Here is a 20,743-nt window from a genome sequence, read left to right as displayed (position 1 = left end):
ATCTCTGCACTTAGGAGTAGCCTATTCGTCCTCTTTACCTATTTCCCTATAGGGTATTTATCTTTTCCTATGGAATTGCAGGAGCTCTTTAAATATGAAGACTATGAAAAGTTGTATAGCATAGCGATTGAGAGTATGGGCCCTGTACTCTGAGGCTAGATTATCCAGTTTAGAATCATGGCTCTGGCACTTACCAGGTGTGAGTGAACTTGAGCGAGTCATTTAACAGTTCTGTGCCTGTTTCCTCATCTGTAAATAGGGATAATAATACTTCATGGGACTGTAATGAGGATTAAATGGGTAAAAAAAATAATAATAATAATAAAAGGTAGAAACCAATGAAATTGAAAAGAGACATGCAATAGAGGAAAAATAACAAAGTCAAGAGGTGGTTCTGAAGAGATCAATAGATTAAATGAATAAACTCTTAGCAAGACAGATCAAGAAAGAGAGAGGGAACAAAGTATTCCCATTATCAGGAATGAAAGTGGGGACATAACTGTAAATCCTACCGATAATAAATAGGACATTATGAACAACTTTATGTCAAAAGATTGACCATTAAATGATAGAATGATGGAAACAATATACCAGAAATGGGTTGACTTACTCCAAAAATACATCTTAAAAAACGGAAAACTCTGAGTAAGTTCTCTCTATGTTAAGGAAATTCAATCTGTAAGAGAAAATCTTCCCATAAAGAAAACACCAGGCACCCATAGCTTCCCTGGTGAATTTTTCCAAACATTTAATTAAAGAACTAACACTAATCTTCCACAAACTCTTTCAGAAAGATGAAGAGGAGAGGAAACCTTTCTAACTTATTTTATGAAGACAGTATAACCTGACACCAAAAATCAGAGAGAGAGTTATCATGTGCCCTAAGTGCTTAGGTCCTTCTGTCTCTCTGCCTTCTGGGCTGTGAGCCACCTGGTCCAAGGGCAAGGGGAAGGAGGGTGGGGAGAGTGAGAGGCCTAAACCAGAAAGTACAGCCTCCTAAGTGAACTTGGCCTCCCTCTGATGCCCATGGGAGCACTGGCAGGTGCGGGAGGAACAAATATCTGCTACTACTGGGGCCTGCATGTGGCCCACCAAGTCTGGTGAGAAGGAGTGGGAGGAGGAACGCGGTCCACCAACAGAGCCCATTCCAAGTTAGGGCCCTTGAGGCAGAGCCTAAATTTCAAATCTGTGGGCTGCTGGGGCCCCAGAACTTTAGTCAGGACAGGGTGGCAGGAGAGCTGCTGAAATGTGGGGGAGAGCTCAGGGTGCAGTGCTGGGGTTGAGACTCTAGAATGGGGGGCTACTGTTTTGAGTACAGGACCTGAAGAGGCAGAACTGCTGCCCAGGGGGCTGAATTCTAGAGACTAGAGACGAGTAGAGGGAAGAGAAAAATAAACAGTGGCATGCAGATTGGTCCACACTCGGTTGATTTATTGTTTCCTTCAGCTGTGACCAGGGGAGGAAAGCAGAATTTTCATTTTTCAGTGAGACTCTTGGTAACATCCATTGCCTTCTGAAGGAATTACTAGTTACTGTGAAAGAAAACAAAAGACACACTTGCTCAAGGTACTGATAGCAAACAAATTCCCTCCCACTGCAAAACACATAGTCAGGGTACTGACAAGCAAAAAATTCATGTGGCAGAAAAAAAAAATTCTTGAAAGAGTTTTTACAATTTTGCTTGTGAAATTACTTAGCCATGAATTACAATGAATATATGATTTTCTGTGATTTGAGGGGAACCATAAGGTTTATTCACAAGTACTTGCAAAATAAGGAAATGTAACTTTTTTCCCCACATACAACGAAATGTTTATGAATTTAACAAATAAGGTAGTATCTTTACACATTTTAGAAATTGAAATGCATATTTCCATATCTTGGAGTGAATCATTTTTGTTTTTTCATGTTGTAAATGTTTGTTTTGGCAATGCTAACCTAAAGGCTAAAGTAGTCTTGATTCTTAATTATTGTTCTGTAAACTAATTTACATATCTTACCAAATATTAGATTTAACTCTTTAATTCCATTCTAACTGCAAGGTCAAATTCCCAATAAACATTTACTAAACCAAAGGACAAACAGATGAAATGATTTAAATATGCATTAATAAAATATTATTGAAGTTTATTAAAGATTATTAATAGGTGCAGTACTTTACCAATTTTTCTGCCCAATCAATATTTAGGAATTCACTGCAGATTATAGGTTTAGGATCAAGTAGTATACTAATGCAAAGCATTCCCAATGCCCTTCAGGTCCAAATCTCCAACAGATTATGAATTTCTTCATTTTAATTTCACATCTATAATTAGTTTAAGAAATAACTGATTTACTTACCTACTGGTATATGTTTGGTTACTTCCCTGTGACCTGGATCTAAATAGAAAAGAAAATAATACTTTTAGGTTAATATGATACAATTTGTCAAAATTACATTTATTTTTATGACAATTTCTTCCTTTCACTTCAAAGTTGTGGCAAAAAATAAAGGATCTTTGCCAAATTTCTATTATTACCAAAATAAAAATCAAATTTGGGGTCTCTTTCCCATTCTATATCCACAGATTCCTTAAACTTCTAATACCCCAATCAAAGAATGAGGCAGAAAAAGAATGCATTGAAGACAAATTAAGCAAGGTTAACTGACAGAGAATTTTTGACAGAGAAGAAAGCATAGATAGTAAGATTAGTGCAAGAATTCAGAAGGAAGAATTATATAATTTTACCACTCCCATTCTTTCCCTTCCTCTGCCATTTTATATCTTCAAACCTTATAGCAGGGAGCAGATGTGGCTCCCACACGGGAGGTCCAGAGTTCAGTTCCAGGTACCTCCTTTAAAAACAGAAAAAAAAAACAAGCAAAACCAACGAAAAACCAACTTAGGGGAGCCACTGTGGCTAAGTGGTTGAGAGATAGTTTCACACATACAAGGTCCCAGCTTCAATCCCTGGCCCCCGGTACCTAAAAAACAAGCAAACAAACAACAACAACCAAAAAAAAAAAAACAAAACCACACACTTGTAGCATAATTTCCCTAATATTTTGATACTTTGACAATGAAAGCCCCTCTGTAAATATTTAGTTAGTGCTACTCTCCCAAACCAATAAAGGGATTGGCTTGTCTAGACTCATGAGTCTACTACCATGTACAACCCATTAGATTTCTGCCTTGTTTTCACTCTTGCTTTGGTTGTTTACTCAAAAAGTTTTGGCTCTACCAATATCCCTCATTGGCTTCCACCAGAAAATTAAAATTAAAGTAATAAAAAAACAGAAATCAAAGAAAATTCAATGTGTGCCAAAAAGATAAAGCACAGCAACTATATCTGACTAGTTCATTAAATTTAAATGAAAGAATAATCCAAGAATGCTTTTCTGGTGCATGCTAGTCAGAGAGCTAGACTAATGGGCTGATATTCCACATTATACTCTGACATGCAATTTATATTGTCATATGGGTGATGCCCTTGTCTATCCCTCAATCCGGTTGAATACCATTTCTAAAACAGTTTGATTATGTGCTGAGAGATATGTGATCTCTGATGAGAGATAATGTTAGGGGACAATTGGAGTAGTTATCACATTGTTTATATTTGTGTTTGTGTGTGTATGTGAAGTTCAGGAATGATCATTCATTTTAAAAAGTACTTATTGAGCATTTGCCATAAGCCAAAAACTGCTGGGTCCTCACTATAAATTGGTGAGCAAATAAATATGGCCATTAACCTCAAGCAATATCATTATACAGGGAGAATAATCCTTTGAGGTGAGCAAAAGTTGCAAGAATTGCAGTGTTTGGGGGCACTATACCATAAGTATCTTGGTAACAGTAATGGAGGGTGCAGATAATAAAATGAACTTTTTCTATCTTTAATTTGGCAACCGTAATACCTATAACAGGTTGACTATGTTAAAAGACTTCCAAGAAAAACGGAGGGAATATAGGCTACAGAAATGGAGTAGCTTTCCTAATGGAGGGGGTAGCTTCATCAGGGAAGACAGAAACTATAAAACACTACGGTGTGAACACTAGAAAAGCTTAACCTGTACATATAAGGGAATGTTCTGGAATAGCAACAGTTTAAACGTAACTGAAAGAGGAAATTTAAGAAAAAAATACCAGACAATAGAAGAAAATAGAAAATCTACAAGGGAGAAAGGAAAGTGAACAGACCAATAAATATCTGGTAATTTCAGAAGGATCACAAAGCCACAAATGTGGAGTAGAGAAAACTAAAACTCTTAAAAAAAACAGTTCAGAGAATCCTCGGTAATACAATTGTGGGATGTTGAAAGGCTGAGGAAAATGTAGAATTTTAGTGCTTTATTGATATACTCATGATTCTGTCTCTTAGATAAACTCCTATGTGGAATCATCTTTCACGCACATGTTCATGAACGTATGTATTGAGTTTGTGTGTTTAACTGTGATCTAAACAAAAAAGCAATATTTCCCTTTGAATATCTCAGCATAAAAGATGCAAAATGTTCTGCTTATTAGTTTCACAATCTAATTATATACATGTCTTGTCTCTTATTAGATTTAAATAGTTTTTTCCCTATGTCACAAGAGAAGACAATCAATAAAAATTTAATTAACTGATAAAGTTCAGTTGACATAAGTAATACCTATTTGTCCTAGAGTGGGATATAGTAATATGCTATTCTTTGGTGTATTTATTGCCTTATCAACTGTGGCTTCTCAAACAGCAGTGAGGAATTATTTGTGAATTATCAACTTGTTCATTTTCAGTTTTCAACATATACTTATTTATAAAAATCATCTCCTAATGATTTTTTTTATGATTTATAAAAGTCATCTACTAATGATTTTCTTACCCAGTTTGAGTACTGCCTTCTGACCTGGATCTAAATAAAAATAAAAATAATGTCTAAAACTTAATACTAAGAAACTTGTCTACTTTAAGAATGAAAGGCCATTTTATACCAAAATTAACTGTTTAAACGCTCAGGGCATACAAATAAGTAGCATTCTTATTTACACAAACCCAAGAGCAACAAAGTGCAAATTTCAAACCCTCTCCAGTGGAAAGCATATCGGAATAGCAGAGATGTGGTTTTCCCTTATCACTTCCCAGCACAAAATATAAACTTGACTCTGAGCACCTAAATCTGACCTTTGAGCTCTAAGTTAACTTTATATTAATTGATATATAAATTTCCACATTTTTTTCAAGTTAAAACTCACATTTATTTTTGGGTAATCTGTCAGATTGAATGGACAAGAAAATTTCTCTTTCTATTCCATACATACAGAAAGGCTGAACAACTGTTGGGATCTCTGAATTACTTATATCCTAATGGATGTGGTTTTAATAACCCTAGCTAAGAACGAGTTAATTTTATTTTTTTTAAATGTTGAACTGAGTCCAAATTTTATTTATATATATGCATATGCATGTATTTAAATATATGTTTACATGTAATTTCTTGACGTCCTTTATTTTTTTATTTTTATTTCTGTCTTTATTTTTTTTTAATGTTACATTAAAAAAATAGGAGGCTCCCATATACTCCCCACTCCCCTCACCCTGTGCAGAACTTTAGGTGTTAGAAATCTGGAATAAAGTTGCAATTAAACCTGGTAGTCCTGAATGGGGATAATAAAAGCTATGACCATGGGAATGAGAATGTAGCAGGCAAATTGTATCAACCATGTGAATGAAAAAGGATCACCTAGAGATGTGGGAACCCCAGGCCTCCACCACAGATAGGGGCAGGACCCTCAATTCCACTTCCCACAAATCTGAACCAGCAAGCATGGAAAATATTGAAAAATTCATGCACCAGGAGAGGCAAACCTGAAATACCCATTTCTCCCAATGTATGTGTCTATAACTCAGGGCATGCAGAATTCTTATGGGAACAATCATTGTCTCCGAGGATGAGTTTACAAATCTAAAATTACAAAAATACTCTGTGTTAAATGTCTACAATCTCAGCAAAACAAAAAATTGGACATATCAAGATCAAGAGATAAAGGAATTGTAGGAAGATGGCAGAGGAGGGAGCTCAACACTTGGTCCTTTCACCAGAACAATTAATAAACAGGTAGGAACTATCTGAAACAACTATCATGAAACTTCTGAAGCCAGAACACCTTATAGCATCCAGGGAAGAGCAGGAGGAAGAGGTTGATAAAGTATAGTAAAGAACAGTGAATGACACTCTTCACGTTGTTGCTACTGATGCCCATCTCTAACTCTTGTGGCAGGTCACCATGGGGGCCCACACCTGACTAGCTGGCTGGTGACAGTAAGGGACATAAAATACCTCTTCCCCATCTGATCAGTGACTTTGGATTGCTGGAGGTCCAGCTTTGAGAGTGGACATTGTTTCAACCTGCCCCAGACAAATGAAGCGATGGACAAGATTTAAAGATATTATGCTACCTAAGGACTAAAGGAGATAGTCAGGTGAAGGGCTGTATTTGCTGGGCAGAACAAAAAAGATCAGCTTTAGGAAGCCGTGTAAGAATCTCTTGGTGCCCTTCTTCATCTCTTCCTCAGGACACTGAGGAAGGACACCAGTGTGTGCCCCTTTATGGGTCCCTAGCCCTTTTTTGGCTGGGAAAGACTGACTTGGAAAAATCTTCTCCTCTGTGCCCCTCCTTTCAGATCTTCTCTCCAGGCAAAAGCTGCTTGAGACCATGACAGGAGTGTAAGAGACTGTAGAGGCAAGCAATTTGAAACAAAGGCTTGTAACTTCAAACCCCTGAGAGAGGGTGATCTCTCTACTGAGAAAAAGAAGGGACAACTAAATTCCTGTAAGGAGAGGAACTCCAAAAACAACTAACAAGCAAATGCCTGGGACAAGATACAGGCCCAGAAACACAGGGAAAACACTGCATACTGCATTCCATTAGAACTTCCCGATAGAAGGGCTGAAGCTAAAGAAAATCTCTGTCTATCACCAGCTGGTAACAAAATCCAGAAACAAATCCCAGAAATAACATTGTAAAATCTTAAAATGTAGAGTGTGTGCAACAAAAAAGCAAAAGTTTAACAAATAAACAGGAAATACCCATCCAAAGGAAGAGGATAAAACCCAGAAAACACCAATGAAGACCAGAATGTGGATATACTGAACAAAGCCTTTAAAAATAATCTTAGGTGGCAGACTTGGCCCAGTGGTTAGGGCGTCCGTCTACCACATGGGAGGTCTGTGGTTCAAACCCCGGGCCTCCTTGACCCGTGTGGAGCTGGCCCACACGCAGTGCTGATGCGCGCAAGGAGTGCTGTGCCACACAGGGGTGTCCCCCGTGTAAGGGAGCCCCATGCGCAAGGAGTGCGCCCCATAAGGAGAGCCACCCAGCACGAAAGAAAGTGCAGCCTGCCCAGGAATGATGCTGCGCACATGGAGATCTGACACAATAAAATGATGCAACCAAAAAGAAACACAGATTCCCGTGCAACTGACAACAACAGAAGCAGACAAAGGAGACGCAGCAAAGAGGCACAGAGAACAGATAACTGGGGTGGGTGGGGGGAAGGGGAGATAAATAAATAAATAAATAAATCTTTAAAAAGAAAATCTTAAAAATACTCAAAGAAAAGAAGGAAAACCCAGAGAAAAAATTAAAGGATAGCATGAAAACAATGAATGAGCAATATGATCATCTTAATAAAGAGACAGAATATTTTTAATGGACCCAAACAGGATTACTAGAGTTGAAGATGATAACTGAAATGAAAAATTTCTAGGAGGGCTTCAAAAGTAGATTGAAGCTTGCAGAAGAAAGAATCAGGGAACATGAAGACAAGATGCTTGAAATGAGTCAGGCTGAGAAGCAGAAAGAAAAAAGAATTCTAACATTTCAAATATTTTTTCAAAAATGGAAAAAAAAATTAAAGTGAAAATAGGCTAAGATACCTCTGGGACACCATGAAGTGTACCAAAAGAGGAAGAATAAATATTCAAAGAAATAACAGAGAACGTCTTGAACTTAGTAAAAGACATTAATATGCATATCCAAGAAGCCCAGGGAACATCAAATATGATAAACATGAAAAAAATACAACCCATCATATATTAATCACATTATCAAATGCAAAGGACAAAGAGAGTTCTGAAAGCTGAAAGAGAAAAGCAATGCGTTAAATACAGAGTCCCAATTAGACTGAGGGCCAATTTCTCCTCAGAAATCATGGAGACAAGAAGACAGTGGGTTGAAATACTTAAAGTGCTAGAAGAAAACAACTCTCCACCAAGAATTTTATATCCAGCAAGACTTTATTTCAAAAATGGGGGAAAGATAAAGAATTCCCCAGAAACAAAAGGTGAGAGAGTTCACCACTCCTAGACTTGCCCTACAAGCAATGCTAAAGTTTTTTCTACAGCCTGAAAGGAAAGCACACTATACAGTGGCTCAAAGCATCATAAATATATAAAGACCTGCAGTAAAGGTAATCACTTGGGTAATTGTAAATGCCAGTATTATTGTATTGTACTGTTTGATACATGACTCTACTTCTTACTTCCTACAGGTACAAAAATGCAAATGAATAAAAAGAAATGCTAGAGTTCAAGGAAGATGATCTTGGAGTAAGCAGGCAGGGCTCAACTCTCTCATAAAAACAATGGTGAAAGGGTCAAAAGCTGCCCAAGGGACCTGCTTTGTGGGTCAGCAGACCAAGGCAGTACTACACAACTCTCAGGAGGGCAAGGGAAAGAAAGACAAAGAACCGAAAACAACATTGCAGCCAGGCAGGGCTCACAAACCCCACCCACAAGATATTAAGCTAGGGTAAGACCTCTGGCTCACTGAAGCCAGCTGAGAAGGGAACAGATGTCTTACTCCCTGTCACCTGTTATAAGAGGGAAAGGAGGGGAAATTTCAATTACTTCAGCCAACAGAGCCCACTTTGAATCTCAGCTCTGGTAAGACCAAAACACAGGAAAGCAGAGATTGAAAGAAACACCTCCATGGAAATGTGTGCCCATGAGCACAATCTGCTGGCTGGTCTGGAAATTGAACAAAGTCCCAGGGAACTGAATGACAATGTGAAATGCACAAACCTATGCATTATGGTGCCCAAAAGGAGAAGAGAATGGGAAAGGGGAAGAAAGAATATTTGAGAAAATATTGACTGAAAACTTCCCAACCCTTATCAAAGACATAAATATCATTATCCAAGAAGGACATCACACCCCAAACAGAATAAATCTGAAGAGGCCTACCAACAAGACATCTAATTTTCAGACTGACAAACATCAGAGACAAAGAGGATTCTGAAAGCAGCAAGAGAAAAGAAAATCATCACATACAAGGGAACCTTGATAGGATTAAGTGCTAACCTCTCATCTTACACACCGAGACCAAGTGAAATTTATTCTTGATATGAAAGTGTGGTTCATAATAAGAAAATCAATTTACGTATATAACACATTAACAGATTGAAGGCAAAAAACCTATGATCATCTTGATCGATCCAGAAAAAGCATTCAACAAAATCCAGCATCCTTTCTTGATTAAAAAAAAAAAAACTCTTCAAAAGATAGGTATAGAAGGAAAATTCTTCAATGTGATAAAAGGCATATATGAAAAACCCACAGCCAACGTCATACTCAATGGGGAAAGGTTGAAAACCTTCCCTCTAATATTGGGAACAAGATAGGGATGCCCACTGTCACCTTTGTTATTCAACATTATGCTAGAAGTTCTAGCTAGAGCAATTAGATAAGAAAAAAATAAAATAAAAGGCATCCAAACAGGAAAATAGGAAGTGAAACTCTATTTGTGGATGCCATGATCCTATATTTAGAAAACTCAGAAATGCCTATGACAAGGCTACTTGAGCTAATAAAAGTACAACAATATGGCAGGATACAAGATCAGCATACAAAAATCAATATGTTTCTGTACAGTAGTATTGAACAATCTGAGGAGGAAATCAGTTTTTAAAAATCCATTACAATTGCAACAGGAAGACTCAAATACCTAGAAATCAGCTTAACCAAAAAAGTGCAGGACCTATATGCAGAAAACTACAAAACAATGGTATTGTAAAAGAAATGAATGAAGACCTAAACAAATGTAAAGACATTCCATGTTCATGGATTGGAAGACTAAATATCATGATGATGTCAGTCCTACCCAAACTGACTTATATATTCAATGCAATACCAATGAAAATTCAACAGCCTACTTTACAGAAATAGAAGAGGCAATTATCGAACTCATTTGGAAGGGAAAGTGCACCCAAATAGCCAAAAGAATTCTAAAAAAGAACAATGTGGGAGAAATTTTACTGCCTGACCTTGAAACATATTACAAAGCAACTGTGGTCAAAACAGCATCATGTTGGCATAAAGATAGACACATCAAACAGCAGAAAGAATTGAGAGTCCAGAAATGAACACTCACCTCTAAGGCCAAGTGGTTTTGGACAAACCTACCAAAGCTATGTTACCAGGACAAAACAGGCTCTTCAACAAATGGTGCTGGGAGAACTGTGTATCCATAACCAAGAGAAGGAAAGACCCCTATCTCACTCCCTATACAAGAATCACTCAAAATGTATCAAACACCTAAATATAAAAACCAGGACCATAAAACTACTAGAAGAAAATGTAGTGAGACCTCTTCAAGACCTTGTGGTAGGTGGCGGCTTCTTGCACCTTACACTCAAAGCATGAACTCTCAGTTCTACTCCACTGATTGATGTGGTATATATACTTGATGGAATATTATGCAGCTATAAGAAGAAATGAAGTTGTAAAGCATATAACAACATGGATGACCTGGAGGACATTATTTTGAGTGAGGCAAGCCAGACACAAAAGAACAAATACTGTATGAATGTACTACTCTGAACTAAATATAAGGTGTAATCTCATGGAGTTAATAATGAGAATATGAGTAACAGAAAATAGAATGAGGAAATTCTAGAAAGTAGGGTCATCTAGAAAATACAATGGAAAGCTGAGGATTAACCTGTGCAGAATTGGTAAAAAGGATGTGTTAATCTTTGGACATAAACAAAAATGGTGAAGCCCAACATAATGTTTTTAACTAGCAGTACTATTATGTGGATATGATATTGGTATAAAAGGAAAGTCTAAGGTCATATATATTACTAAAAGGAAAGCTAAAAATGTAACATGGGACTGTAAAACATAGTAAAACTGCATGTGAAATATGAATATAGACAAAATGGCATATATAAGACCATTTTTCTTTGAAACTGAATAAATGTATGTTAATAGTACAAGATGTTAATATCAGACCCAAAAAAAGCATTATGCTAAGTGAAAGAAACCAGACACAATTATATAAATCAAATTATAAAGATGAAATTAGATTAGGGATTATATAGGCCTAAGGAAGGACTGCTAAGGTATGTGGAGTTTTTCTTTTTGTTCTAAAATTTTTGTGGTGATGAATGCACAAAATTGTGATTACACTAAAAGCTACTGATTTTATACTTTGGATGGATTGTATAGTATGTGAATAATTCTCAATAAAATTGCTAAATAAATAATAATTGTGCAAGAATAGCCAGAAGTAGCAGCTATGTACAGCAGGGGAAGCATAGAGAGATTGAGAGGTAAAGAATTTTCTTGTTTATATAGTGGCTCATCTGTTTTTTTGGTTGTTGATTATCATTGAAATAATGAAAATGCTCTAATAATGACTAAAGTGATGAATGCACAACTATGTGATTATACCAAATACCACTATTGTACACTTCGGATGAATTGTATGCTTTAATAATATATATAATAAAATTGATTTGTTGAAAAAGGAGCTAAAATTGAAGATCTAACTGCACACCTGGGGAACTAGAAAAAGAATAACAAACTAATCCTAAACCAAGCTAAGGGAAAGAAATAGTAAAGATCAGAGCAGAAAGAAATGAAATCAAGAATAAAAAAATAAAGAGAATCAACAAAGCCAAAAGTTGGTTCTTTGAGTAAATCAACAAAATTGACAAACCCTTAGCTAGACTGACAAAGAGAAACAGAGAGAAGATGCAAATAAATAAAATCAGAAATGAGAGAGTGGACATTACCACTGACACTGCAGAAATAAAAGAGATCATAAGAGGATACTATGAACAAGTGCATGCCAAAAAATCTAGACAATGTAGACAAGATGGACAAATTCCTAAAAACATATGAACCACATACTCTGACCCTAGAAGAAAGAGAAGACCTCAACAAACCAATCACAAGTGAAGAGATTGAACACTCATCAAAAAACTCCCAAAGATCAAAAGCCCGGTACCAGATGACTTCACAGATGAGTTCTACAAACCATTCAAAGACGATCTAATACCAGTCTTGCTAAAGCACTTCCAAAAAGTTGAACAGGGAAGAATGCTACCAAACTTATTCTAAGAAGCCAACATTACCTTACTACCAAAACCAGGTGAAGATACTACAAAAAAAGAAAATTACAGACCAATATCCCTAATGAATATAGACGGAAAAATCATCAACAAAATACTTGCAAATCAAATCTGAAAGCACATTAAAAGAATTATACATGACATTCAAATGGGTTTTATCCCAGGTATGTAAGGGGGATTCAACACAAGAAAATCAATTAGTGTCATAAGCCACATCAATAAACTGAAGGAAAAAAAGTCAAATGATCCCCTTGATTGATACAGAAAAGGCATTTGACAAAATACAGCACCCTTTCTGGATAAAACACACAAAAAGGTAATAATAGAAGGAAGAATTCTCAATATGGTAAAGTGCAAAAACGAAAAAAAAACACAGCATTGAACTCAACGATGAAAGACTGAAAGCTTTCCTACTGAGATCAGGAATAAGACAAGGATGCCCACTGTCACCACTGCTATTCAATATTGTGCTAGACATTCTAGCTAGACCAAACAGGCTAGACAAATTCCTAAAGAGGAAAGAAAAAAGTAAGACTTTCATTATTTGCTGATGATATGATTCTATATCTAGAAAATCCTGAAAAATCCATAATAATGCCCTAGAACAGGGGTTCTTAGCAAGGGGTCCATGAGCTTGAATTGAAAATAAAAATAAAAAAAAATTATTCTTGTGGAGACGTTTTGATGCAGGTTTGACATATTAAATAATACACATTAATGTGGACTTAGTAAGGGGTCTGTAGTTTTCACCCGACAGGCAAAGGGGTCTGTAGAACAAAAATGGTTAAGAATCCCTGCCCTAGGTCTAACAGACAAGTTTGGCAAAGTGGTAGGATACAAGATTAATATGCAAAAATCAATAGCGTTCCTATACATCACTAACATGCAATCTGAGGAGGAAATTAGGAAAAAATTCCATTTATAATAGAAACTAAAAGAATCAAGTATTTATGAATAAACTTAACCAAGGACATCAAGGACCTCTATTCAGAAATCTACAAAACAATGCCTAAAGAGGGAGTGGATATGGCTCAAGCAGTTGAGCACCCACCTCCTGCATGGGAGATCCCAGGTTCAGTTCCCAGTGCCTCCTAAAGAAGACAAACAAATAACGAGAGACAATGAGAAAAAACTACAAGCAGACAACAAGAAAAAACAATGAGCAAGCAACAAGTAGACAGTAAGCAAAAACAAACAAGCAGGGAACACTTGTGGCTCAAGAAGTTGAATGCCCGCCTCCCACATGGGAAGACCCAGGTTCAGCTCCCAGTGCCTCTTAAAGAAGAAAAAATAAACAGCAGAAACGAGAAAAAACAATGAGCAGACAATAAGCAAAAACAACAGGCAGAAAATGAGCACAAACAATGAGCAAAAACAGCAAGCAAACAGAGGAGGGAGTCATGGCAGGGGAGGAAGGGGGAGTTGGTTCTTTGAAAAAAATTGACAAACCTTTAAAAAAAAATTACCTAAAGAAATTGAAGATGACATACATAAATGGAAGGACTTTCCATGTTCATGGATTGGAAGACTAAATATCTTAAGATGTCAATTCTACCCAAACTGATTTATAGATTCAATGCAATCCCAATAAAAATCCCAACAGCTTTTTGGCAGAAATGAAAAAGCCAATTATCAAATTTATTTTGATAGTGAAATATGTCTTAAAAAGGAAGAATGAAATTAGAGGACTCTCACTTCCTGCCTTCAAATCATATTACTTACCTACAGTAGTAAAAAACAGCATGGTAATGGCATAAAGACAGACAGATTTACCAATGGAACCAATTGGAGAACTCAGAAATAGACCCTTACCTCTACAGTCAAAGTGATTTTTGCCAAGGATATCAAGCCTTTGGTTGGGCCATAACAGACTATTCAACAAATGGTGCTAAGAGAACTGGATAGCCATATCAAAAAGAAAGAAAGAGGATCCCTATCTGACACCTTATACAAAAATTAACTCAAAATGGATCAAGGACCTAAATATTAAAGCAACAACTCTAAAACACCTAGAAAAAAAAGGTAGGGAAACAGCTTCAAGATCTTGTAGTAGGTAGTAGTCTCTTAAACCTTAAACCCAAAGCACAAGCAACAAAAGAAAAAATAGATAAATGGGACTCCTAAAAATTCAACACTTTTGTACTTCAAAGGACTTCGTCAAAAGGGTGAAAGTGCAGCTGACTCAATGTGAGAAAATATTTGGCAATCACATATCTGATAAGGGTTTAATATCTATGATATATAAGGAGATCATACAACTCAACAATAAAAAGACAAAATATCCAATTAAAAAATGGGCAAAAGACTTGAAAAGACAATTTACAAAGCAGAAATACAAATGGCAAAAACGCATATGAAAAAAAAATGTTCAGTCACTAGCAGTTTGGAAAATGCATTCAAAACTAAAATGCAATATAATTTCACATCTATTAGACTGGCCACTATTAAAAAGTTGGAAAACTGTAAGCGTTGAAGAGGACTGAGATAGGAATGCTTATTTACTTGTGGTGGGAATGTAGAATGTTACAGCCACTGTGAAGGACTGTTTTGAAGTACCTAAAGGAGTTGAATATGGACTTGCCATGTGGCCTGGCAATACCACTACTGGATACATATCCAGAAGAACTGAGAACAGTGCCATGAACAGACACCTGCACACTGATGTTCTTAGGGGCATTATTCATGATTGCAAAAAGTTGGAAACAACCTAGGTGTCCACCAACTGATAAAGGAATAAACAAATTGTGGTGTATACACATGATGGAATACCACGCAGGTGTAAGAAGAAATGAAGTCATTAAGGATATCACAACATGGATGAAACTGGAGGACTTTATGTTGAGTGAAGCAAGCCAGACACAAGAGAATAAATACTGTATGAATGTACTACTATGAAGTAAATATATTGTGAAAACTTATGGAGTTAATAATTACAAAATAGGTGATCAGAAAATTGAATGAGGGTAAAGAATGGAAATCTGAGGGTTAATCTGTACAGAATTGGTAAAAAGTTTCTTTGTAAATCTTTGGAGATGAATAGAAATGGTGAAAGTACATCATCAACACTCCTTCCCCCATGTCCATGGATAGTCCAACTCAATCCCTCCACCCTACTTCCTTCACAGACCAGCACTGTTGAACCTGCTGGAGATTCTGAGGGGAGGGAAAAGGAAAAACAGCTGTAATATGGGGGCATTTTTGGGACATTGGAATTGTCCTGAATGACATTGCAATGATGGATACAGGTCATTATATGTTTTTTCATAACTTAACAAATTGTGTGGGACAGAGTGTAAACTATAATGTAAACTAAAATCCATGTTTAGTGGCAATGTTCCAATGTGTGTTCATCAGTTGTAACAAATGTACCAGACTAATAAAAAGGGTGTTGTTGATGTAGGCAAGTGTGGGAGGGTAGGGAGTGGGGTAAATGGGAATGTCCCTATATACTTTTTCTTATTTTTTTCTTCCCTCTATATTTTTTATGTAACATTTATGTAATCTAAAGTATTTTTAAATAAATAAATAAAAGTATTTTTAAAAAAGGAAAGTACATCACACTGTAACTAGCACAACTATTATAAGAGTATGACAATGGTTGAAAAGGAAAGTCTAAGGTCATGTATATTACTAGAAGGAAAGCTAAAAAATGTAATATGGAAGTGTATAACACAGTGAAACCTCATGTTAAATATGAATATGGGTGTTATTTCATATATAAGACTGTTTTTACAAAATACAAATATAAATAAGTTAGCGAGATAGAAACAGAATAGTAGCTATGTACAGCAGGGGAAGCACAAAGATTGAGAAGTCATAAATTTTTCTGTTTGTGTAGTTGGTTTTTGCTTTTTATGTTATTGTTGGAATAATGAAAATGCTCTGAAAATGATTGAAGTGATGAATGCACAACTATGTGATTATACTGAATACCAATGGTTATACACTTTGGATGGATTTATGCTTTATTGATATGTATCAATAAAATTGATTTGTTAAAAAAGTAATGCTAAATGTATGATTTTGACATACAATGTACAAAGTTACGTGATAAGTAAAAAGAAGGTGAGGGGAGAGAGGGTTATAGGAAAAGTATATGTGCATGCTATTGAAGTTAAGTTGGTATCAAATCAAATGTGATTGGTATATATGGAGGATGCTAAATTTTAACTCCATGGAACCATAAGGATAACAGATGAAAAATATGTCCAGATAGAAAAGAGAAGGCACTCAATATGGTACAAACAAAAAATTGAATACATAAAAATAGGCATTAACGGAAGAACTGAGGGTTTAAAAGAAGGTGTAAAACATACAAAAGCTAAATAGCAAAATGCCAGAAGAAAGTTTGGTACTATCTGTAGTAACATTAAATGTAAATGGACTAAACTCTCCAGTTAAAAGGCACAGATTGGCATAATGAATTTTAAAAAGCATGACTCAAATATATGCTGTCTGCAATAGATTCACCTTAAATTCAAAGATACAAGTAGGTTGAAAGTGAAAGTATAGAAAACTATGTACCATGCAAGTAGTAACCTAAAGAGAGCTGAGGTAGCTATACTAATACCTTCAAAAATAGACTTTAAGTGAAAAACAGTTATGAAGGACAAAGACGGTCATAATATATGTATAAAGGGGAAAATTCAATAGGAAGATGTAATAATCATAACTATATATGCACCTCACAGCAAACTCTTAAAATATATGAAGCAAATAGCAACAGATTTGAAGGGAGAAATGGAAGCTTCTACATTAATAGGAGTAAATTTTAATATACCACTTTCAATAATGGATAGGAAATCTAGTCAAAAGATCAATAAGGAAATTAAAGATTTGACTGATACTTTAAATCAACTAGACCTAATAGACATATATAGAACACTTTAAACAATAAAACAGAATACACATTCTCCTTGAGTGTACAAGCATTATTCTCCAGGATAGACTATATGTTAGGTCACCAAACAAGTTTTAATAAAAACATATTGAAATAATACAATGTATATTCTCTGACAACAATGGAATGAAGCTAGAAATCAAACTCAGAGGGACACCAAAAACTCACAAATATATGGATATTAAACAACATACTCTTAAACAACCAATGGGTTAAAGTAGAAATCAGAAGTAAAATTATGAAATTTATTGAGGTAAAATAAAATGAATACTATAAAAATTATGGGATGCAGGGGAGGCAGGGTTGATAGGGAACTTTATAGCTTTAAATGTTTACATTTTAAAAGAAGAAAGGCTTCAAATCAGAGACCTAATATCAAAGTTGGAAGAACTAGAAAAGGAAGAACAAATTAAAGCCAAAGTGAGCGAAAGGAAAGAAATAACAAAGATTAAAGCAGAGATAATAAAGAATAGAAAGACAAAAAGAGAATCAAAACCAAAACCTGATTTTTTAAAAAGATCAATAAAATTGATGAACCTGTAGCTAAACTGACAAAGAAGAGAGCATAAAAATTTTAAAAATCAGAAATAGAGCTGAAATATAAAAGATTATAAGAAGATAATATGTACAATTGTATGTCAATGAATTAGATAACCTGTATTAAATGGACAAATTCTTAGAAACATAAAAACTACCCACACTGACTCAAGTAGAATCAGAAAATCCCAGCAAAACAATTACTAGTAAAGAAATTGAATCCACAATCAAAAACCTCCCAATAAAGAAAAGACCAGGACCAGATGGCTTCACAGGAGAATTCTACCAATCATTCCAAGAAGAATCAATAACAATCTAGCTCAAACTCTTCCAGAAAATTGAAGAGGAGGGAATACTCCTTTATTCATTATGTGAAGCCTATACCACCCCCAAACCAAAGCCAAATAAAGATACCACAAGAAAATAAAACATCAGACCACTAACTCTCATGAACATGCAAAATTACTCAACAAAAATACTAGCAAACTGAATGCAACAGCACGAAAAATAATTATACACTATGATCAAATGGAATTTATCCCTGGCATGCAAGTTTGGTTCAACTCAAAAAAATCACTTAATGTAATATGCCACATTAACACAATGAAGGAATAAAACCATATGATTATCTCAAATGATGCAGAAAGGGCATTTGACAAAATCCAGAGTCCCTTCTTGATAAACACACACACACACACAGTTAAAACACTATAGGGGAAGTGGATGTGGCTCAAGTGATTGGGCTTCTGTCTACCATATGGGAGGACCTGGTTCAATCCCTGCAGCTTTCCGGTAAAGGCTTGCCTACGCAATGAGCCAGCACTCGCACAGCAAGCCAGGCCTGTGTGGTGAGCCATGGAGCAGGATGATGATGCAACAAAAAAGAGACAAAGGGGAAAGTCAAGGTGAGGTGCAACAGAAACCAGGACTGAGGTGGCACAAGTGACAGGGAACTTCTCTCCACATTGGAGGTCCCCAGGATCAGATCCCAGTGATTCCTAGAGGAGAAAATAAGAAGAGAAGAGAAAAGAGAAATAGACACAGAAAATCACACAGCAAATGGACACAGACAGCAAAAACAGCAGGGTGGTGGGGCGGGGGGGGCACGATAGAAACAAACATCCTCAACATGATAAAGGACATATATGAAAAGCCCATAGCTAATATCTTACTTCATGGTGAAAGACTGAAAACTTTCCCTCTATGATCAGGAGCAAGACAAGGATGCCCACTGTCACCACTATTATTCAACATTGTACTAGAAGTTTTTGCCAGAGCAATTAGGCAAGAAAAATAAATTAAAGACATCCAAATTGAAAAAGAAGTAAAAATTTTCTTATTTGCCAATGAAAAATCCTGAAAAATCCATAACAAACATCCTAGAGCTAATAAATGAACTCAGCAAATGTCAGGGTACAAGATCAACACCCCAAAATCTTTAGTGTTTTTATGCACAAGACATGAACAATTTGAAGAAGAAATAAAAAAAATTCCATTCAAAATAGCAACTAAAAGAATCAAATATCTTGGACTGAATCTAACCTTGGATGTGAAGGATATTTTGTGTTCATTAATTGGAAGATTAAATATCATTAAGATGTCCATTTATACATTCAACACAATCCCAATCATAATTCTAACAATCTTCTTTGCAGTAATGGAAAAGCTAATTATTAGATTTATATGGAAGTGTAAGGAGCCCTGAATAGCTAAAGCCATCTCAAAAAGGAATAATGAAGTTGGAAGACTCACACTTCCTGATCCAGAAACTTATTACAAAACCAGAGTAATCAAAACGTTCTGGTACTGGCAGAAAGACAGACATACAGACCTAAAGAATCTCATTGAGAGCTCAGGAATCAACCCTTACATTTATGCCAACTGATTTCTGACAAGGGGGCAAAGACCACTCATTTGGGAAGAATAGGAAGAATAGTCTCTTCAACAAAGAGCACTGGGAAAACTTCATCTCCATTTGCAAAAAAAAAAAAAAAAAAAAAAGAGGAGGACCCCTACACCCTTATACAAACATCAACTCAAAATGTACTACAGGTTTAAATATAACTGCCAGAACTCTCAAACTTCTAGAAGAAACGTAGGTAAGCATCTTCAGGACCTTGGGTTAAGCAAGTTTCTTAGAATTTAAACCCAAGAACAAGAGAAAAAATAAATGGGACTTCCATCAAAATTAAAAACTTTAGTTTCTCAAAGGACTTTTCATGAAAGTAAAAAAACAATGTATACAATGGGAGAAAATATTTGGAAACCGCATATCCAATAAAGTTTTAATATATAGAATATATAATGAAATCCTTCATCTTAACAACACAAAGACAACCCAATTAAAAATGGGCAAAAGACTTGAATAGATCTTTCCAAAGAAGATATACAAATGGCCAAAAAGCACATGAAAAGATACTCAATATCATTAGCCATCAGGCAAATACAAATCAAAACCACAATGAGATACCATTTCACAGCCATTACAATGGCTGGTATTAAATAAACAGAAAATAACAAGTGTAGGAGAGGATGCAGAGGAGAAATAGGAACACTCATTTATTGCTGGTGGCAATGTAAAATGATGTAGCTGCTGTGGAAGTCAGTTTGGAAGTTCTTCAAAAACCTAAGTATCAAATTACTATACAACCTGACAATTCTGCTACTAGGTTTATGCCCAAAAGAAAGCAGGGACTTGAACAGATATTTGCACATGATTATTCATAGTGATGTTATTCATAATTACCAAAAAGTAAAAGCAACCCAAATGCCCATCAACTGATATATGGATAAATAAAATGTGGTAAACACATGCAATGGACTACTATTCAGCTGTAAAAGGAAATGAAGTCCTGATACACGCAACAACATGAATGAACCTTGAAGACTTCATATTGAGTAAAATAAGGACAAATATTGTGTGATCTC

At 35.7% G+C, this 20,743-nt stretch overlaps 1 protein-coding gene across 1 annotated transcript in view; it reads right to left on the bottom strand.

The window, feature by feature from the left end:
* Nucleotides 1-222: 222 nt before the first annotated feature.
* Nucleotides 223-20,743, bottom strand: part of LOC131276533 (disintegrin and metalloproteinase domain-containing protein 32-like) — a 46,995-nt gene continuing 26,474 nt past the window's right edge. The window contains exons 5-7 of the mRNA XM_058289818.2: nt 4,844-4,873; nt 2,341-2,379; nt 223-280 (exon numbers count right to left, since the gene is read on the bottom strand). Of these exons, the coding sequence (XP_058145801.2) occupies nt 223-280; nt 2,341-2,379; nt 4,844-4,873 (127 nt within the window). The remainder of the gene's footprint in view (nt 281-2,340; nt 2,380-4,843; nt 4,874-20,743) is intronic.

Source organism: Dasypus novemcinctus, chromosome 29 (genome assembly GCF_030445035.2).
Source record: "Dasypus novemcinctus isolate mDasNov1 chromosome 29, mDasNov1.1.hap2, whole genome shotgun sequence".
Lineage (NCBI taxonomy): Eukaryota > Metazoa > Chordata > Mammalia > Cingulata > Dasypodidae > Dasypus > Dasypus novemcinctus.
This window is presented reverse-complemented; position numbering and strand designations above follow the sequence as displayed.